The sequence below is a fragment of the Anabrus simplex genome, chromosome 2 (genome assembly GCF_040414725.1).
Source record: "Anabrus simplex isolate iqAnaSimp1 chromosome 2, ASM4041472v1, whole genome shotgun sequence".
Lineage (NCBI taxonomy): Eukaryota > Metazoa > Arthropoda > Insecta > Orthoptera > Tettigoniidae > Anabrus > Anabrus simplex.
Window position 1 is genome coordinate 525901045 of NC_090266.1, and position 23687 is coordinate 525924731.

General features: G+C 39.8%; 1 protein-coding gene across 1 annotated transcript in view; it reads right to left on the bottom strand.

The window, feature by feature from the left end:
• The window catches only part of LOC136863587 (putative sodium-coupled neutral amino acid transporter 11), a 144680-nt gene extending 131896 nt beyond the window's left edge, over window positions 1-12784 (bottom strand). The window contains exon 1 of the mRNA XM_068226004.1: window positions 12197-12784. Within this exon, the coding sequence (XP_068082105.1) occupies window positions 12197-12784 (588 nt within the window). The remainder of the gene's footprint in view (window positions 1-12196) is intronic.
• Window positions 12785-23687: the final 10903 nt, after the last annotated feature.

The following is a 23687-nucleotide window of genomic DNA, read 5'->3' on the forward strand; positions in this document are numbered from 1 at the left end:
GTTTGATTGATTGATTGATTGATTGATTGATTGATTGATTGATTGATTGATTGATTGATTGATTGATTGATTGACATTCCAGAGATCATTAATGAACAAGGGGAGAGCATATGTGAGGGGTTATGGAAGGCGGAAGTATTCAGTTAGCAGTATGTAAAGGTAGTTTGATATAAGGATATTGTCCAGATGGAGGTGGCAACTAATACTGGCAAATTACTGAAATTTATCCATGTTAATAAATACATTTGCTAAAAAGGATACAAACAATGAAAGCTAGGAAAGCAGCTGGGATTGATAAGATTTCTGGTGATATGTTAAACAGTAGCTGCGATTGGGAGTTAGAAGTAGAGGGGGAACCTTAATTTATAGACAGCAAAAAGTACCGGGGTTTAAGGGCTAGAGCAGAGAAGAGGGGTGTGGGTATAGGGCATAAAAATTAAAAAAAAAACCCTACAAAATGGTAAGCCTTTTCTATGCTCTCTGAGCAAATTTTGACAGAGATGTGAAGTTTGAGTCTACCAACTTTTGTGCAGTAATAATAGTACTATGCAAGAAAACTTTCACCAAAGGACAATAATTACACAAGTATTACATTTAAATAGAAATTTAGCATGATTATACAATTAAAATGTCATTTAGTGTTTGACTACACACTAACAGAGTTAAGGACACTAGACAGAACTACACAGACAAATTTACTAAGCAAGACTGCCAGAATGACAAATGCGAAAATGTCCATGACCTTGGCAAGAATATACCCCCGCTACCCTTTGTCACGCCACGTGCTACACGCTGCTGCGGTGTATGAATCGGTTGGCCACAACGAACGACATTTTGTATTTCCGCTAAGTATTTGTCTTAATACCAAAGAATTTAAAGGAAGGAATTAGCTGAAAAAACAATATGGATTGTTTATACAAATTGCATTTTTTATAATGCACTCTTTGAAAGTGTGATAAAAGTCATTATATCCATGCATTTCTGTTCTCAGTTTTTTTTGCTGGGTGATTTTTTAAATAACTCTTAGGTTTTCAGTCTGTCGAAACATAAAAAGTCAGGTGGCTAAAATGGAATTTTAAAAAAAATTCTCCACAAAGTGGGAGGCAACTGCCCCCCTAATTGCCACTACTGATGTTAAAGGCTGAGTCGGAATATAGTGCTATATCTGAAATACTTATTTGATTACTGTTTGTATGAAGGAGCAATACCAAAGGAATGGTGGGTTGCAATAACAGCCCTAGTGTACAAGGAAAAGGGTGATAAACATAAAGTGGATAATAATATGCCATTCAGCTTGACATTTGTTGTTTGTAATCTCTGGGAAAGGATTATTTCTCATAATATTAGATAAGTTTGCAAAATTACTAACTGGTTTTATAGAAGGCAGTTTGGGTTTAGGAAAGTTTACTCCAATGAGGCTCAACTTGTGGGATTCCAGCAAGAGATAGCAAATATTTTAGATTCAGGAAGTCAAACGGGTTGTTTTACAGAAGAATTCTGAGGGTGAGATGGGTAGATAAAATCACAAAGGAAGAGATACGGAATAGAATTGGTGAGAGGAGAACGTATCTGGTGAAATTTGAACAGAAGAGACAGAATATTAGGGCACATCTCATGACACTCAGATCTTCTTAAGTTAGTTTTTGTGAGAAGTGTAGGTGGTGAGAATGGCAGGTGTAGACCAAAGTATGAATATGACAAACAGAGTAGAGTAAATGTGAGATTTAGTAGTTATGTAGAAATTAAAAGTATAGCACAGTATTGGTGACAAGGAAGGCTGCATCAAACCAGTCTATGGACAGATGATACAAACAACAACAACACATATGAGCAGAGAAATTTGATATTTTCTGTTTTGATTTCCCTTACCATTGTTACACCACTGTATGCCTAAGGCACTCTCCAGATATTCCTAAACTTAAAAACAAAGTTTAAGAACATTCTTTCATACAATTTTACCTTCATATTTAGACAGACAGACAGACAGACAGACAGACAGACAGACAGACAGACAGACAGACAGACATACAGACAGACAGACAGACAGACAGACAGACAGACAGACAGACCAAAACTGAATTGAACTCACTTTCACCATTTTTATACCTAACCTGAGATAAAAATGAAGCATGAGCAAAAAATTGAACTGCACTGAAGAAATGTTAATTTTGCTTTTAAAGATGAGTTCTCAGTCAGGGGAGTGTCTTTTATTGCTCTTGTTATTGTTGAAACCAGAATGAAAGAACGAAAGGAACTGTCATAGGTTTCATTCAAAATTCTATGACAAAGAAGTGTTTAAAGGAAGCACAGTTCTATAAAATTTCAATGATTTATTTGATTATGGTATGAAGAATGTCAAAGAAATATTCTAATGCACTCTTTGAAAGTGTGAAAGAAGTCATTACATCCATGCATTTCTCTTCCCAGTTTTGATGCTATATTCTTCACAGTTCGACAGTTTTCCATTTGATTAATTACTGTAAATCTTATGATTTATTTGTTCTGCTTGTCTGCATAGATCATTCATAGGCTATTGAACAGTTTACTGTAATTTGATGTATCAATATAATAAGATACAATGATCACAAAAAAGCTGAAAATACCCAATGATATTCAAGGTACATCCTTACTGGAATGGAACTGAATGGAAGAAGCTGGGTTACAGAGCGGTCTAATGTGAAGACCTCAATACAAAGCAACAGTTCACCGAAAGTCACCAGGCGGTCTGGCAAAATCTCTCTCAGCTTCTGATTGTGGGAGTGAGCTACGGTACTGCAAAGGCTTCCTTTTTGTAGTTCAGCTACCAAGTCACCAAACTGGAAGAGCACCATTTAAAACAGTGGTTCACAAACGTGAGCAATTGTAATCTGATTCCAGCTGCTGCTACCAGTCACCAAGTGTAAGAAAGTCCTCCCATCTATACATTGATTCTCTGGGATCTAAAGTGATTTCAGATGATTTACCAACACACAGTTAAATTCCATTTTCCTCATTTTCTAAGATTCCTTTTTACAGTTTGAGATAGGATTACCTGTTGCTTGGCCAAGACATTCTAGTTTATTTCTGAAATCTTCCCATGATTTCTTCCTAGACTCCACAAATTCTTTGTTTCTCTCTGTGTCAGTTCTTGCTTAGAGCCATGTTTGATATGCCTTCTCTTTATATTTACAACTAAAATGGTAGCTTAATTTGAATGAACCAAAATGTCAAGTAACAATCTGCAATGCCATGTACCGGTATTTAGGCCAAGCAAAACTAAGTTTCCTCATCAGACGTAAAAAAAAACATAATTTACAAGAATAATAATAATAAACAAAACTAAATTTACCATTAAAAAACTTAATTTATGATAATAATAAAACTAAATTAATAATAATAATATACTCCAACAAGAGTAGTGAATTAGCTGTTGAAGTGGACGAATGTGTTTTCTCAGTGCTCTGAAGTGAAGTTGTTTACCATGGGTTGTGCATTGTAAATTTACCGTGCAAGGATAGGAATGTAGTCTGGGCTGGTGAGGCCCTCCTTCCCATAAGAGTGCTGTCTTTCTGGACCCAGAAAATTGTGGTTCTTGGCAGTTGTTATAGCGGCCTTATTGGTTATTAGTGATGTTTAGTTCAAGCCATGACCTGCAGTGGAGTGTGATGCTCAGGCCCCCATAGAAGTGATGACAATTAAGTGTTCAACATGTAGCAAGAACTTAAAGAAAGGAATCAAGTGTGTGATGTGTTTAAAGTGTAAAATCAATCAATCAATACTGATCTGCATTTAGGGCAGTTGCCCAGGTGGCAGATTCCCTATCTGTTGCTTTCCTAGCCTTTTACTAAATGATTTCAAGAAATTGGAAATTTATTGAACATCTCCCTTGGTAAGTAATTCCAATCCCTAACTCCCCTTCATATAAATGAATATTTGCCCCAGCTTGTCCTCTTGAATTCCAACTTTATCTTCATATTGTGATCTTTCCTACTTTTATAAACGCCATTCAAACTTATTCGTCTACTAATATCATTCAAAGCCATCTCTCCACTGACAGCTAGGAACATACCACTTATGATATAGATGTTGATTTCCATAGGGAATCTGAAATATTTGTCCCGAATGAGTAAATTTATAATACCAATATAAATGGTCCGTTATTGGACATTATAAATTTTCCAGCTAACTCATTCCTGTTTGCCAGCGTTTCGCCCCCGTGTGCTAGGCTGGGCTCATCAGTTGGTACCTAGCACACCTACCAAGATGCTGGCTAGTGCATACCGTGGAGGCCATACCATAGGCTAATTGAAGCCAACAGCAGTGCCAATACACTATGAGAGATTTTGCCTCCTTATCAAAAATTGATGCTTGCTTGGCCATCAGATGATATAGATGTTGATTCCCATAGGGAATCTGAAATATTTGTCCCGAATGAGTAAATTTATAATACCAGTATAAATGGTCCGTTATTGGACATTATAAATTTTCCAGCTAACTCATTCCTGTTTGCCAGCGTTTTGCCCCCGTGGTACCTAGGCTAATTGTAGCCACCGACAGTGCCAATGCACTATGAGAGACTTTGTCTCCTTATCAAAAATTGATGCCTGCTTGGCCATCAGATGATATAGATGTTGATTCCCATAGGGAATCTGAAATATTTGTCCCGAATGAGTACATTTATAATACCAATATAAATGGTCCGTTATTGGACATTATAAATTTTCCAGGTAACTCATTCCTGTTTGCCAGCGTTTCGCCCCCGTGTGCTAGGCTGGGCTCATCAGTTGGTACCTAGCACACCTACCAAGATGCTGGCTAGTGCATACCGTGGAGGCCATTGCATAGGCTAATTGTAGCCAACAGCAGTGCCAATATACTATGAGAGACTTTGCCTCCTTATCAAAAATTGATACTTGCTTGGCCATCAGATGATATAGATGTTGATTCCCATAGGGAATCTGAAATATTTGTCCCGAATGAGTAAATTTATAATACCAGTATAAATGGTCCGTTATTGGACATTATAAATTTTCCAGCTAACTCATTCCTGTTTGCCAGCGTTTTGCCCCCGTGGTACCTAGGCTAATTGTAGCCACCGGCAGTTCCAATGCACTATGAGAGACTTTGTCTCCTTATCAAAAATTGATGCCTGCTTGGCCATCAGATGATATAGATGTTGATTCCCATAGGGAATCTGAAATATTTGTCCTGAATGAGTACATTTATAATACCAATATAAATGGTCCGTTATTGGACATTATAAATTTTCCAGGTAACTCATTCCTGTTTGCCAGCGTTTCGCCCCCGGTGTGCTAGGCTGGGCTCATCAGTTGGTACCTAACTAATTGTAGCCACCGGCAGTGCCAATGCACTATGAGAGACTTTGTCTCCTTATCAAAAATTGATGCCTGCTTGGCCATCAGATGATATAGATGTTGATTCCCATAGGGAATCTGAAATATTTGCCCCGAATGAGTAAATTTATAATACCAATATAAATGGTCCGTTATTGGACATTATAAATTTTCCAGCTAACTCAATCCTGTTTGCCAGCATTTCGCCCCCGTGTGCTCGGCTGGGAATCAATATCTATATCATCTGATGGCCAAGCAGGCATCAATTTTTGATAAGGAGACAAAGTCTCTCATAGTGCATTGGCACTGCCGGTGGCTACAATTAGCTAGGTACCAACTGATGAGCCCAGCCTAGCACACGGGGGCGAAACACTGGCAAACAGGAATGAGTTAGCTGGAAAATTTATAATGTCCAATAATGGACCATTTATATTGGTATTATAAATTTACTCATTCGGGACAAATATTTCAGATTCCCTATAGGAATCAACATCTATATCATCTGATGGCCAAGCAGGCATCAATTTTTGATAAGGAGACAAAGTCTCTCATAGTGCATTGGAACTGCCGGTGGCTACAATTAGCCTACGCAGTGGCCTCCACGGTATGCACTAGCCAGCATCTTTGTAGGTGTGCTAGGTACCAACTGATGAGCCCAGCCTAGCACACGGGGGAGAAACGCTGGGAAACAGGAATGAGTTAGCCTGAAAATTTATAATGTCCAATAACGGACCATTTATATTGGTATTATAAATTTACTCATTCGGGACAAATATTTCAGATTCCCTGTGGGAATCAACATCTATATCATCTGATGGCCAAGCAGGCATCAATTTTAGATAAGGAGACAAAGTCTCTCATAGTGCATTGGCACTGCCGGTGGCTACAATTAGCCTATGCAGTGGCCTCCACGGTATGCACTAGCCAGCGTCTTGGTAGGTGTGCTAGGTACCAACTGATGAGCCCAGCCTAGCACACGGGGCAGAAACGCTGGCAAACAGGAATGAGTTAGCTGGAAAATTTATAATGTCCAATAACGGACCATTTATATTGGTATTATAAATTTACCCATTCGGGACAAATATTTCAGATTCCCTATGGGAATCAACATTTATATTATCTGATGGCCATGCAGGCATCAATTTTTGATAAGGAGACAAAGTCTCTCACAGTGCATTGGCACTGCCGGTGGCTACAATTAGCCTACGCATTGGCCTCCACGGTATGCACTAGCCAGCTTCTTGGTAGGTGTACTAGGTACCAACTGATGAGCCCAGCCTAGCGCACGGGGGTGAAACGCTGGCAAACAGGAATGATTTAGCTGGAAAATTCATAATGTCCAATAACGGACCATTTATATTGGTATTACATACCACTTAGTCAAGCAGCTCTTCTTCTTTCTCTCAATTCTTCCCAACCCAAACATTGCAACATTTTTGTAATGCTACTCTTTTGTCGGAAATCACCCAGAACAAATCGAGCTGCTTTTCTTTGGTTTTTTTCCAGTCCTTGGATCAGGCAATCCAGGTGAGGGTCCCTTATACTGGAACCATACTCTAGTTGGGGTCTTACCAGAGACTTATGTGCACTCTCCTTTACATCCTTACTACATCCCCTAAACACCCTCATAACCATGTGCAGAGATCTGTACCCTTTATTTACAATCCCATTTATGTGATTACCCCAATGAAGATCTTTCCTTATATTAACACCTAGATACTTACAATGATCCCCAACAGGAACTTTCACCCCATCAACGCAGTAATTAAAACTGTGAGGACTTTTCCTATTTGTGAAACTCACAACCTGACTTTTAACCCCGTTTATCAACATACCATTGCCTGCTGTCCATCTCACAACATTTTCGAGGTCACGTTGCAGTTGCTCACAATCTTGTAACTTATTTATCACTCTATAGAGAATAACATCATCCGCAAAAAGCCTTACCTCCGATTCCACTCCTTTACTCATATCATTTATATATATAAGAAAACATAAAGGTCCGATAATAGTGCCCTGAGGAATTCCCCTCTTAATTATTACAGGCTCAGATAAAGCTTCACCTACTCTAGTTCTCTGAGATCTATTTTCTAGAAATATAGTAACCCATTCAGTCACTCTTTTGTCTAGTCCAATTGCACTCATTTTTGCCTGTAGTCTCCCATGATCCACTCTATGAAATACTTTAGCCAGGTCAATCTCGAGACAGTCCATTTGACCTGCAGAATCCAAGATATCTGCTATATCTTGCTGGAATCCTACAAGTTGAGCTTCAGTGGAATATCCTTTCCTAAAACCAAATTGCCTTCTATCAAACCAGTTATTAATTTCACAAACATGTCTAATATAATCAGAAAGAATTCCTTTCCAAAGCTTACATACAATGCATGTCAAACTTACTGGCCTGTAATTTTCAGCTTTATGTCTATCACCCTTTCCTTTATACACAGGGGCTACTATAGCAACTCTCCATTCATCTGGTATAGCTCCTCCGACCAAACAATAATCAAATAAGTACTTCAGATATGGTACTATATCCCAACCCATTGTCTTTAGTATATCCCCAGAAATCTGATCAATTCCAGCCGCTTTTCAAGTTTTCAACTTTTGTATCTTATTGTAAATGTCTTTCTTATCATATGTAAATTTTATTACTTCTTTGGCCTTAGTCTCCTCCTCTATCTCGACATCATCCTTGTAACCAACAATCTTTACATACTGCTGACTGAATACTTCTGCCTTTTGAAAATCCTCACATCCACACTCCCCTTGTTCATTAATTATTCCTGGAATGTCCTTCTTGGAACCTGTTTCTGCCTTAAAATTCCTATACATACCCTTCCATTTTTCACTAATATTTGTATGACTGCCAATTATGTTTGCCATCATGTTATCCTTAGCTGCATTCTTTGCTAGATTCAATTTTCTAGTAAGTTCCTTCAATTTCCCCTTACTTCCACAGCCATTTCTAATTCTATTTCTTTCCAGTCTGCACCTCCTTCTTAGTCTCTTTATTTCTCTATTATAATAAGGTGAGTCTTTACCATTCCTTACCACCCTCAAAGGTACAAGCCTGTTTTCGCATTCCTCAACAATTTCTTTAAACCCATCCCAGAGTCTGTTTACATTTTTATTTACCGTTTTCCACCGATCATAGTTACTTTTTAGAAACTGCCTCATGCCTGCTTTATCAGCCATATGGTACTGCCTAACAGTCCTACTTTTAAGACCTTCCTTTCTGTCACATTTATTTTGAACTACGACAAAAGCAGCTTCATGATCCACTTCGGCTGTGCTAAGGTGAAGAAAGAGTATTGTCCGGACAACTTTTGGTTTTGTAGAATTTGTGACACTGTGGGAATATGAGGGAAGCAATCAAGGCATGAGACTTGAAAATGGAGAATGTAGAGCAGAAGATTGTAGAATGTGAGGAAACAGTAATAATAATAATAATAAACGTATGGCCTCTGCTACCGTGTGCAGACATTTCGATTTGACGCCATTTGGCTGTCTGCTCGTCAGTTTCGACGTTCCGTTTTACTCTAGGTCCGCTAGATGGCAGACAGAGTAAACCGGATCTCTCTTGGGCGTCTATGTCTGAGATTTAATTAATTTTGTCGGGTATATACCAAATGTATCACCAGGGATCTTTTACATGCCGACATCGTACGACATGGAGTGCTGAATGCACTTTTTTCCGCCCTTCAAAAATCCGACTACCTCTGCCGGGTTTGAACCCGCTATCTTGGGATCCGGAGGCCGACACTCTACCACGGATCCACAGAGGCAGCTTGAAGAGTGAAAGCACAGATTGGAAATATCACAAAAAGGAACAAGGAAGCAGAACTTGATTATATTCCTACAGTTGACTCAGGGGAGGAAAATGATTCAATCATAAAATGTTCACGTTACATACGCATCGTGGGTGACTTGATAATACGCTTGATTGGTGATATATTCAAGGAGGGCTGGTAGAAATGTACACTGTTATCCGCAAATAAAAATTGAACAGCTGCCTCAGCAGGTAGAAAGAGTGGAAGATAGCAACAATTTGCAAGTGTTAGTGTTTCATGTAGGGACCAATGATCTTGCAAGAAAGGTTTCAGTAGGCTATTCAATGGGATAGGTGTGTGAACTGGCAAGTGCAGCTTAGAAAATATTTACGAATGCGAAGATCTTACTTAGTGTCGCAGAGCAGAGGAAGGACTTACCTCTACGGTAGGTGAAGGCTTTGAACGACCAGATGGGCTGGGTGTGTCAGCAGCTGGACTTATGTATGTGGAGATGGACTGCTGGATAAGAGGTAGCGACTTCACGCGGGATGGACTGCACCTGAACAGGCGAGGCTCCTACCATTTAGGAATCCTGCACTAGAGAGTCATTGAGTCGTGCTGGCCAAGATAAAGAAGGCTGGAGTCGGAGGAGAGCTGTTAACTGGAGCTGACAATGGGCAATGAGCAACCACAGATTATAGACTATGGAGGTAAGACTCTAAGATTACTGCACATGAAATGTCGAAGCATGCAAAATACAATTATTGAATTTTGGAATATTACTGAATCAGACCATGTGGATATTGTCATTTGTACAGAATCATGGCTGAATGGGAATGTAAATAGTAGCGAAGTAAATCAGGGTGATTTCATTATATATAGAAGGGACAGAGAGTCTAGGGGTGGCGGAGAATTTATCTGTGTGCGAAAGAATGTAGGTAGTTGTTTAAAATGGGTTGATGAGGTTCACATTATGCTGTGTGTGCAAATCATGGATCAAGGGAATGCCAATCCCATTCAAATAATAGAAATATATAGGGTTCCTGGTAACAACTTCTCAGTACTCGACAGGCTATACGATGTTACCTGTACAGGCAACAATATGCAGAAAAGTTTTATAATTGTTAGTGACTTAAATCTACAGGAAATAAACTGGTCTGGTTGAGGCTTCGGGAAGGGGCTACAGTCAGGTCATAATAAAAAAGCTAATTAGGGATGGTGGATTTACCAAGTAGTAGACTTTCCTACTGGAGGAAACAACACTTTAGATGTTTATCATGTAAGGTCCGATGACTTACACATTAGCTGTATGGCAGTACCAGAAATTAGCGACCACTCTGCTGCAATATTAGATATCCTTTCTACACTGAAGTAGGTAATGAGGAGAAAATAAAAGCATACCAATATAGTAGAACTCACCCCTTTAAATTTCAAGACTTTCTTTGGCAAATATTTCCAAACTGGACATCACAAGGCGGGCACATAAACATAATGTGGGAAAATTTTCGTAATATTATTAATAGGGCTATGGAGCAGTATGTGTCCCTTAAATTAGTAAAATGGAACCCAGATCTGGAATACTACAATAGTAAAATTAGGAGCCTTAAAAGAAAAGTAAGGAAAGGATACAACAAAAGGCAATTTAATTCAGAGCTTATGAATAGGTTTCACAAGCTGTCCAAAGAACTCGATTCTGAAAAGAAAGCTGCTCATTACAAATATATGAAAGGTACCGGTATACATTCTTCTAGGGAAAATGTGTGGAAAAATCTCTAGGAATAGGAAAGGAGCCAGCCATGGTATGTCAATGATAATGTCCAGAAAAGGTGAGGTAATTACTGACAATCCACTAATAGCTAATGAATTAAATCATTGGTATGCTGCACCTGTCCACGCTCCAGTGCATATTGATTTATTATAATTCTCAAATGCAATGGCTGAATTGATTATTTTAGATGAGACCTTTGGAAACAACCCTACTTGAGCAACAAGCAAGGCTGAGTTCGAGAGCATACAGGTCAATGGTCTGTCCAAAAAGGGCACTAAACTCATTATCTCTAAGTAGGGGAATCTTAATTATGAGAGGAATACGTCTACATTACTAAATAAGAAGAATGGTTCTATACTTTCCAAAACACAAGCTTTAATGAATTAAGAACGCACATGTCAAAAATCTATACAAAGATATGCTATGAAAATTTACACACACAAAGAAATATATGTTTACGTTATTTACTATTGAATTATTAATGATTAGATGTTCTGTGTATATAAATTAATACTTGAAATATTCTCAATGATGAGCATACTCAAGAAGTTAGAACCTAGTTTATTTTCAAATTTAATCATAATTTCATCCCAATTTTAATATCAATTTGTATATATTTGTTTCATTTGTTTTATGTCAATTGTGTACATGTACATTTGTTTAGTTATTAGATGTTTTACATTAAGGCTGAAGATGGCCAGCCCGGCCGAAACTAGTCCCTAATTAATTAATGTAATTTAGAATATTACATATTATAGTATTGAAAGGTAGACCATTACTTTGAAGTACACAACACACTGTGTCTGCTTTAACTACACTTTATTTTACACCACAATTATTGCTACTCAAATGTACCAAAACAGCTCACTCCATCTTTACTTTTTTCTGCCGCTTTTCTCTCGGCAAAGAAGAGTTATCTGCGGTTTTTAGTTCACTCAAAGTCCACTAGGGGTGGCCTACACCGCTCCCCCTCCAGTAACCAAGTTACGATACAAAGACAGTATAAACATAAACAAAATATACCATAATCGCAAGAATATTAAATATATACAACATCATCTAAATAGCGAGTGGGAAACTGACAGTCCTTCCACTACGTGATTTTGTTACCACTTTATCCTTGCTGGGTTTGTCCTGGGAATCCGCGGTTGATCCATGAGGGGGGCAGAGTCCTTGCAAGACACCTGGTTGTTCTTCATGGCGAGCTGTAGAACTTTCATCATCTGCTGCTATGAAGTAGGCTGGTTTCAGGCGATCAATGGAGACATTCACAGAATTTTTTTTATGGTAACCGTGAAATATTTATCAGTTTTATCAGTTACCAGGAAAGGATCTTCATATGGGGGTTGCAAAGGTTTTTTCACTCTATCGATTCTCAGAAATACATGAGTACATTTACTCAAGTCTTTATGGACGAACACAGTTCGGGAAGTTTTGTGCTTAACTTCCACAGGCCTGAGTTGCTGCATGTGCTGCTGAAGTTTGGAGACAAAAGTTTCTTGTTCGGTATGAGATCGAGGGTTATCAAAGAATTCACCTGGAAGCCTAATATGCGTGCCATACACCATTTGTGCAACTGAACTGTTTGAATCCTCCCGGAATGATGCGCGTAGACCTAGCAGCACAGTCGGAAGTGTGTCTGTCCACTTTATAGAGTTGTGGGCTTTGATAGCAGTTTTTATTGTTCGATGCAGATGTTCAACTTTACCATTGCTCTGCAGATGATAGGGTGTCGTACGTTTAAGCTTCACACCACACAATTCGGAAAGATTCTTAAAGAGCTGACTTTCAAACTGTCGGCCTTGGTCAGTAACTAGATTTGTTGGGACTCCAAACCGTGTCACCCAATGATCATAAAATGATTTTGCTACCGTCTCTGCTGTTATATTTTGCAATGGTGTTGCTTCCATCCAGTTGGTGAAGTGATCTATACATGTGAGGCAGTAGAGATAGCCATCAGAAGGTGAAAGGGGGCCAACAATGTCTATGTGAACAGTGTTGAACCTCTCATCAGGTTCTTGAAAATGGCTGACTGGCGATTTGGTATGTCTTGTTATTTTGCTTTTTTGACATCCCATGCAAGCTTGCGTCCATTTTCTGACGTCATTCTTGATACCAGGCCAGATAAACTTGAAAGTCATCAGCCTAACAGTAGTCTTTTTCCCTGGATGCGCCATGTTGTGGATCTGAAGAAAGAATTGTTTGCAAAATTATTTTGGAATGTATGGCCTTATGTTGTTTGTGGAGGTATCACACCACAGTAACTTCCCAGAACTCTTGAACACGAGTGACTGACTTTCTTCTTGAAGTTGTTTAAGTTCACTGTTTTGACGTTGGCTTTCAGCGACTGTGTCGTAATCGATGACAGTCATAGATTCAATCCGCGACAGGTTATCCGCAACGATATTGTCCTTGCCACTAATGTGTTGGATTTTGTTGTAAACTGGGAGGTATACTGAAGATGTCGCAACTGCCGTGGAGATGCCTTCTCATTTTTCTGATTAAATGCAAAAGTGAGTGGTTTGTGGTTCGTATATATTATGAAGTCTTTTCCTTCGAGAAAATGTTTGAACTGTTTAACAGAGAGGTAGATTCCTAACAGTTAACGGTTATAGGTGCTATACGCTCTCAGTGTATCGCTTAACTTCTTCGAAAAGAATCCGATAGGTTTTCATCCTTTTTCTTCATACTGTTGCAGCACACTTCCTACTGCAAAGTCACTTGCATCTACTGTCAGGGCCAGCTGGTATGTTGGGTCTGGAAATGTAAGCAGTGCTGCATTTGCCAAGTCCTGCTTACTTTTTTCAAATTTTGTGATTGCTTCTGGTGTCCAGTGAATTTGTCGCTTATCTTTCTTCTTAGAACCTTTCAGATAAGCATGAAAAAGAGACTGCGTTTCTGCTGCGTCCTTGAGGTAACGTCTGTAGAAATTAACGGTACCTAAGAATACACGAAGGTCATGAACTGTCTGTGGTAGTTTGTAGTCAACAATCGTTTTCACTTTATCTGGTAAGGGTCTGGAGCCTTCTGTGGTGATTAAGTGTCCCAAGAATTCCACTTGCTCTACACCAAGTACAGACTTTGAGACATTGATTCGGAGGCCAAATTCATGTAGCTTCTCAAACACAATCTTAAGATGCTCACGATGTTCCTCTACTGATTCTGAAGCAATTAAGCAGTCATCAAGATATGGAAAAATAAAGTCTAGGCCTCTAAATACCTCATTAATGAAACGTTGGAAGGTGCTTGGTGCATTACGGAGTCCAAACGGCATCACATTAAATTCATATAACCCAAACGGAGTGATAATAGCAGTTTTAGGTTTGTCTTCCTCTGCTACAGGAATTTGGAAATATGCCTTGAAGAGGTCGAGCTTGCTAAATATTTTCTTACCCCTCAAAATATGTTGAAAATCTTCAATCCGAGGAATCGGATATCGGTCTGGGATAGTTTGTGCGTTCAGTCGTCTATAATCGCCGCATGGTCGAAAAGTTCCATCCTTTTTTGAGGACCAGGACTAGCCCATTAAGACTTTGATGGTCTAATAATTCCACTGTTTTGCATAAACTGGAATTCCTGTTTAGCAATGCGCAGCTTCCGAGGATCCAGCTGCCTGGGCTTGCAGTATACTGGTTGGCCTTCAGTTGGGATGAAGTGTTGAATGTCGTGTTTGATTTGAGTAGGTAGTAAATTAGGTTTCGTTAAATCTGGGTAACTGGATAAGAGATCGGCAAACTTTTGTGCATTTGACATTGTGCTAACAACATTATCAGCTGTGATGGCTGTTACTTCACCCATGACAGAGAGTTTAGTCTCGCCATCAATTAACTGCTTTTTATTTAGGTCAATTAGTAAGTTGAACTTCTTCAGAAAATCAGCACCTAATATGCCCTTGCCAATTTTAGCTACTATGAAAGGCCATTGGAATTGTTGACGGAGTCCAAATCAATATTCAGTGTTCTAAGTCCCTAAGTTGGGATTTCTGTGCCATTAGCTGCAAATAATTTAAAATCTGGGTCACAGTTTCTGTTACTGGAAGTGACAAGGATTATTGAAACATCGGCTCCACTATCCACTAGGAAGTGCAAACCCGCGTTTTTGTCACGTACAAATAAACGGGGTTTACAGCAATCCTTACTACTTTCAGTAGTGGAGCTTGCTGCCAACTCTACTACTGTTTGGTGTTTTCCAAATTTTTCCACGAGCATGGAGGCTTGCATTTGTCAGGGAAGCACTTATTACCAAATCTGAAGTGGTAGTAACAGTACTTTCAGTTTGGATCGTACTTCTTTTTGCTTCGGTTTCGGCTCGAACTTCGACTGCGGGGCCTAAAAGTGCGCATTGAAGCTATCTGTTGCTCCAGGGCGGCTCTCTGTGCAGAGAGTTTCGTGATAGCGTCGCTACTTACGGACGCATCAGTACCGCTATTTTCCACACTGTAAAGTTTACTGCAGGGATTCATTTCAATGATTTTGTCGGCCATAATTGCGATTTTTTCCAAGTTTTCGTCAGACACGATTAGAACATGTTTGATAGGGTCCGGTAGTTTCTCAAGCCACAAGGTACGAAGCACTTTTTCGGAAACATTCACGCCTGCTAAGGGCTGCATTTTCCTTAAAAGCTGACTAGGTTTCAGATCGCCTAATTCTAGGCCTGTTACCAACCGTTTTATTTGTTTATCTTCGCTTTCCTTGAAGATATTTAGAAGGCGTTCTTTAGCCGCGGAATATTTATTCAGTTCCGAACTTTTGATAATGTCCCAAATGTTTTCAAGATATTTAGGTTCGAGCTGAGACACGAGGTAGTGTAAATTTAGTGTCCTCTTGGGTAATTCTTGAGATAGAAACCTGAGCTTCCACTTGAAAGAACCATATTTCAGGTTTTTCTATCCAGAAAGGAGGAATCTTGATGCTTACCTTGTTAGCTTCACCCACCATGTGTCCTGAATGAGATTCGTTTGCCGTTGGCGTACCCGTTGTGTTGTTTTCATCCATTGTTCTTCACGCTTACACTACACTTATGCACTTCGCGAAGTTTATTGCACACTTCCGTCACTGAATCACGTCGGGGTCACCAATTATGTAATGAAGTACACAACACACTGGATCTGCTTTAACTACACTTTATTTTACACCACAATTATCGCTACACAAGTGTACAAAAACAGCTCACTCCATGTTTACTTTTTCTGTCGCTTTTCTCTTGGCAAAGAAGAGTTATCTACGGTTTTTAGTTCACTCAAAGTCCACTAGGGGTGGCCTACAACTTCATTAATTTAAGAATTATATTTATTTATATCTTACAAATTACGAGTTATGATGCCCTAATATCATGTTGACTGAGGTGTATAATGAAACTTTCTTGAGCGCACTTCATAGACATATGAAAGTCGTATCACAACACTACTTTATCAAACACTGTCCGACTATATTATTAAGTATCAAATCATAAACAACGCTTGTTTCGCCGGGATGTTACTAAGCACTACTTGACAAGACACATTTCAACAACGTTGCTTCCTATAGAACAATACATATAGCGAAATAATATCCATCGCAACACACGACATAAATATTTACCCTTTCTGTAAAAAGACAAGAAACAATACGCTTTATATTCACAAGAAAGCCGATAGATGGCCTAGTCCATCCACGATCACATACAGTGAACATAGCCCTCACTGCCAACTGGGAGTGAACCCAAGTTCCTCTGACATACGGGGTGTATTACCTGCAATTTCCTACGGCGATTTAATTAAATACAAACAGAAAAATGGAAGGAATTCTCTCATCTAGTGAACTTTTGAGCCTACACGACGGTGGTAATGTCTTAATTTTTGTATGCGATTTGTTGTATCGTAGAGAGGCAGAGCGAATAACCTACATTTCTGTCCCGAGCAGCTATAAAGCACAAATTCATTCTGGCCGTCCCCTCTTCAGCTGAGCCATAAACCTGTCAGGCACGCTCGCTGGAGGACGCCCTTTTCACTTTCATTTCCCAACACAACGGAGCGGTTTCCGTTTCTATTATTATTATTATTATTATTAATATTATTATTATTATTATTATTATTACTATCGCGGAGACATATTTCTCTTATTTAATTGACTGGATGCTATCAGCATCAATCTCATATTCAGGCGCTTGTCTGGCCTTAGTACCACTATCTTGGTGCGGCATTCCACATCGCACTTGACACACAATCATTTGGGGAGGTTCACAGTTCCATCTACATCTCGGCATTCAGGACAATGACCTGCAAGGCAAGCTCCGCTCTCCTCATCTCAGACCCTTGCATGTTTACTGAAAAGACTCTAACCTTCGGGACAAAATTCACCCTAGCACTCGCGTACAAAATAATACACAGTTCACACCCCGTTGTCATATCTCCATCACCTTGAACAGCACTCTTAAAGTTAAGGGTTGAAGGAACTTCCTACTTTATGTGTGAATTACAATGAAATAACATGCGAACTGTTTGACGACCCACACTGATTTAGAAACTGATGATGGCTGGAAACATTCTAATGATCATTAGCCACTTTACGTTATGGTACTTCACACGTAATTAATTCTAGGGTCGTATGAATATGCCATGCATTACATTTCCTTGTTTGTAAATGAAGTAAATGGTTATCCAAACCACGAAGAAAAATTTCCCTATAAAATATAACAAACATGAAAGTACCATCCCTTTGAAACACCATAACAATTATCTGTATGACAAGTTATTTACCTGCATAAATTAATTATTTACAGTTATCTTTGATATCGACTTTGTCATGCCTATAATTAGAAATGTATCCTCCAGTATCCAGTATTCGGGAGATAGTGGGTTCGAACCCCACTGTCGGCAGTCCTGAAGATGGTTTCCCGCGGTTTCCCATTTTCACACCAGGCAAATGCTGGGGCTGTACCTCAATTAAGGCCAAGGCCACTTCCTTCCCACTCCTAGCCCCTTCCTATCCCATCGTCGCCATAAGACATATCTGTGTCTGTGGGACGTAAAGCATCTTCTCTCTCTCTCTAGAAATGTACTCATCACTTCGGCATTGCGATCCGCTTGTCATCAGGCGGATAAAACCATGGGTTTAGGCTGTCATGGTGATGGCTACAACGGTGCGGAGTCCTGGGTTCGTTCGTGTTGGCTGGATCTTCAATCCGCGTCGGAAGATCTAGAAGTTCTCTGCTTCGTTGAAATGGAACACAGGCAAACGGCTCGTTGACTCCGCTGGGTCCGACGATCTCGCTGCTTCAAACATACAAATGAAGAAAGTGACTTGTTATAAATGCGTTAATTTTATGTCACACACTATAACTGGTTGGGTTGTGACTAGAACTACTCATAGACTCGAGTACTCTAGTCCAGTAACAATATTGTTCTGTAGCCCGTTACTGATTCGCTCTCATTTATTTATCTCGATTATTAACAGCTATCTAGGCCCTGAAGCTACACACGTTCATCTGGTCACAGTCACTGTATACACAATGTTTAGTTTTATCAACACGTTACGTGTTAGTGATATTAGATTTGCCTACTGGCGACACATCGGGGTTCTCGACATTGGTTGTGGTATCAAATTAAAGCTTGAATATTCTTCTTTTTACTGATCGATTTTCATTCTGATCGCATCGTAGGTTTGTCTGCAATCTTCAAAGCGTCATCAGATATTTTCCAGTGGGTGGGGCAAAGCCGTGGGAGGTCCTAGACTTCCCTCACGCTGTCAGAGCACAATATCTGTTTCCAATTTAGCTGCACTCTCATACACTGCGTAGTTAATGTTATTCGAATTGTGTAAGATACTTCTTGGCCTTACTTTTAAACATAAAATTCCCTGATTCATATGAGTCTCGACTCGTAAATATCCATCAAGTAGGCCTACTTCAGAACTTCGGTTATTATTATGATTTAAAACAACTGAAGACTGTGTGTTGATACCAGTGGATATTCTGGGAAACATACGAAGATGTACTGTTTTTCTCTGTTGAGACGAGTTCTTAAGTCCCGCCTGGTGACCTAAGTCTGGGATCACGTGCCGCGTGCCTAGCCTGTTCTCTCTCTCACAGAGAGAGTGCGTGTTTCAGTTACAAGCGAGCGCGAGTCCTCCTTTCTCTAATTACGCGCACTGAGACCTCAGTCTCGCGAGGCGGGAAAGAGACACTCGTGTCCCGCAACAGGTAAAATGTGCTGGTCTAGACACTATTTGTCCTAGAATCGCGCGGAAAACGGCATATTCTCTTTACAGGGTGTCATGACATGCTCTTGACGATGTCGTGAACGGTTGCAATGGGAACGTATTTAATGAGCAAATAGCTTGGCGATGGACATTATCGATAACCCTGACTATCCTCACTTCCAAATTAGCTGTAGAAAAATTCAGGAAAGAATTAAGAACTTAAATAAGTCGACAGGGCCTGATAATATTGCAGGGGAGGTTCTGAAACCTGGGGGTAGGGATATTCTACGCTATTTGGAAATACTATTTACTGTGACTCTTAACAATATGCAAATTCCAGATAACTGGAAGAAAGCAACTGTAGTACCGATTTTTAAAGAGGGCAACAGGCTGCTAATGGACAGCTATAAATAACCTTACGTGCATTGCATGCAAACAAATGGAACACGAATATCTAAGGGAACAATAGGAGAAAAGTTCGTGGATTAATGGCCAGCAACATGGTTTTAGAAAAGGTTTCTCCTTCAGGAGCCAGATGTCGTCGCTTTTTCGAGATATTAGCGAGTCATTAGACAAAGTTGCGCAAGTTGATGCTATTGTAATTGATTTTTCTAAAGCATTTGATATAGTAACACATGATATTCTGATCCAAAAATTGGTAGAAAAATGATTGATAAAAGAGTGGTTCTGTGGATCCGTGAATTTTTGATAGACCGCACGCAGAGGGTAAAGGTGGGAAGTAAATACTCCGACAAAGTTTCTATAATGTTGCCGAAAGAAATTCAAAGTGAAGGCAGATTGTTTGTGGACGACTGCATAATATAAGGAAAAATACAGAATGCTAGCGATAATAGATAATTACAAGCCGATATAAATGTACTCCAGAAGTGGGCACTCGATAACAAAATGAAAACGAATCATCGAAAATGCGGTCTCATAAGAATGGGAAAGAAATATAGGCAAGGGGACTTTGAATATTGTATTGGACCAGACGCTTTGGTAGAGAGAGATTGATGCAAGTACCTAGGAATCCACGTAAAGTGATTATAAAATGGAATACCCACATCGGAAACGTAATTAGAGTCTACTAAAGCGTACAAGTCCTTATACTTCGTGATGAGGGTGCTAAAGTGCAGCAGTTCCCAGGAAAAGACGCAGGGCTATATATCACTCATTAGACCAGTCGTGGAATATGGATCAGCCGTATGGGATCCATACCAAAGAGATCCATTAAGGAACTTGAGGTGGTACAGCAAAATGCTGCAAGATTCATGCTTATCGATTTCAATCCTCGAAGTAATGTGACAAGTATGATAGAAGATCTACGGTGGGAGACACTGGGGACTAGAAGAAAACTAACATGGTTATGTGCCATCTATAATGCCTTCACGAATAAGCAAGCTTGGGGAGATTTGAACAGTTGACTACAAAAGCCCTGTTACGTAAGCAGGACAGATCATCCGCAAAAAATAAAAGGTAGATTGCAGAAAACTAACTGTGGTAAATACTCGTTTGTAAATCAGGGAATTGATGATTGGAATCCGTTGCCTGCAGCTGTCTTACAGCCTTTTCCCCCAAATGTAAGATGCTTCAAGAATATAGGCTACTCCAGTATTCTGCAAATTGTGTGTAAATATCTAAGTCATATTTTAATGCAATGCTAAATCCACTGTAAATATAGTATTGAGTCAACTGAATTATTTAAGGTATGTATGAATTATTATAAGAATGTGTTATATTTACAATAATAGCTAGTACGTAGGTGGAACGAAAGGTTAGTTGCACTAACGCGCCGCAGTAGCGCGCTGTGTGTCGCAAACTTGGGCACAGCGGAGAAAGGGACAGACACTGCCCACACGTCTGTTAGGCAGGTCGCTGTGGTGTCTTGTCTAGTACTGTGTGAATAGCGGCCAAATGCAATGGCGCGTCAACTGGACGGTCACCCCAAATATGAGGTGCGTGCGACAATCCGATTCCTATGGGCCACAAGAAAGAATTGCACGGACATTCATCGTGAAATTAGTGCTGTGTATTGGGAGCGGGCCATTTGCCGGCAAGGTATCGTAAAGTGGTGTCAGCAATTCGAAGCCGGACGCACGGCTATCACGGACATCCATCGCGAAGGCAGACCCGCAACGTCTAGGACCCGTGCAAAGATCAACAGTGCGAATACGATCATTAAACAGAACCGGCGCATTAAACTGGGGGAAATCGCGACGCAGCTGAACATGTCGTATGGCAGTGTGTTCGCCATTGTTCACGAGGACCTTGGATATCGTAAGCTGTGTCAAAGATGGGTCCCACATCTTTTCACCGATGAGCACAAGGGACAACGTTTCAAATCCTCCCTGGCATTTTTGCAACGCTATGCCGCAGACGGCAACGAGTTTCTGCGGCGAATCGTCACAGGCGACGAAACGTGGGTCCACTACTTCACCCCCGAAACGAAGCGGTCAATGGAATGGGTGGACCCCTCATCACCACAACGAAAAAAGGCCAAGGTTCAACCTTCTGCCGGTAAGGTTATGGTGACAGTGTTCGTTGACATGAAGGGTTTGCTGCACGTGGAATTCATGCCGAAAGGAACGACGATCAACGCGGCGTCGTATTGTCAAACGTTGCACCGGTTGCATAAAGCGATTGAAGAGAAGCGCCGGAGAAATTGAGCGCCGGTGTGATTTTGTTGCACGATAACGCAACACCTCACAAGGCCCGTCAAACAAGAGAACTGCTGCAGCGTTTCAAGTGGGAGGTCTGGCGACATCCACCCTACAGTCCCGACCTAGCGCCATGTGACTTTCATCTGTTCGGTAAGCTCAAAACGGAGCTCGGTGGTCGACGTTTCCAGACCGATGAGGAGGTGAAGGCCGCTGTCTCCGAGTGGTTACAGAACGCTGGAGGAAATTCCTATGCATTCGGCATCGACAAGTTGATTGTGCGTTCGCAGAAATGTTTGGAGTCTTTTGGAAACTATGTGGAAAAGTGACGTTACAGTGTATATCTTTATAGTCGTGTTGCTGTTGTATAGGTGGTGTAATAAATGGCCATAACTGGGAAGTGCAACTTATTTTCTGATCTGCCCTCGTAATTGGACCGCTCAATCTACTGTAAGTCTTAGTGTAAAATTTTGAAGTACTTAAGGTACCGATACGTGTGAATTTGTATATGATGGTGTTGTAATATTAACCTAGTAGTAAGCTCATCTTATAGTACTGTAAGCCGTGGTGTTAGGCACTGGAAATACTTAAGTTGTATGTGCATTTGTTTATGATGATGCTGGATTTAGAATGCCTAAACTAGTAGTATTATTTCTTGTAATATTTTATTCCCATAGAATTGCTTGTTGTACCCTTGTTGTTGCTGTTATTGCTGTTGTATTCATAAATTCATAGCGTAAAATTTTGAAATACTTAAGATACATGTGAATTTGTATATGACGGTGTTGTAATGTAAAGCTAGTTGTAATGTTAAGCCAGTAAGTTCAACCTATAGTACTAATAGATGTACCGATAGTGTTAAGCACTGGAAATACTTAAGTTGTGTGTGAATTTGTATATGATGATCCTGGATTTAGAATGTTTAACTAGTAGATAGTACTTCTTATAATTGTAACCCATGTAATTGCTTGTTGTGCTCTTGTTGTAGTATTAGTTGTTGTTGTTAGGCTATTGTTGTCGTTGCTATTCTTGTTGTTATGTTTTAACTTTACCTTATTATCACGCTATTGTAAGTGATCTTTGCCACCAGTATATTTCCTAATTGCGATGTATTTATTGATAAAAATGCTTGATAAGAACCCGTACTTACTTTACAAAACAGTTTCAATATGTTAATAATAATAATAATAATAATAATAATAATAATAATAATAATAATAATAATAATAATAATAAATCCAAGGGGATCGCAACAGACTGCTTAGCATTTGCCGATGATATTGCTGTTCTCTCAAACGACATAGAAATCGCTAGAGCTCAAGTTGAAATTTTAAAGGAAATTGCCGAACAAACTGGTTTGCAGATATCGTTTGAGAAAACAGAAGTAATGACTAACATCAAAGAGGCTCCACCAAAACTCCATACAAAATACGGGGATATCACCCGAGAAGACAAATTCAAATACCTGGGTGAGATCATCATGAAAAATGGACTGGACAAAGAAGCACTTCAGGAGCGAGTACGCAAACTGGAAATAGCCTACCAAACATCCCGCACAATCTACAACAAAAAATACCTTTCCCAAAACACCAAGATACGTCGCTATGAAACAGTTCTGAAGCCAGTAGTTCTATATGCAGCCGAAACCCTGTCTCTAAATGCCAACAAAGGACTCCTTGAAGAACTGGAGAAATGAGAACGCAAAATTGTGAGAGGAATCTTGGGATCAAAGTACAGAAATGGAATCCATCAAAAGAGATCCAACAATGAAGTCTACAGCAAAATAGAGAAAATTACCGACACAATCAGAAAAAGATGGGCACGATTTTACAGTCATCTGAAAAGAATGGACGGAAGAAAGTTAACTAAAGGAATATTTCACTTTTTTGATTCAAACCCCAAAACCACAATTCCCTGGTTTAGAAATACCAAAGAAGACCTGCAAATGCTACATATCTCAGCTGAAGACGCTCTTAACA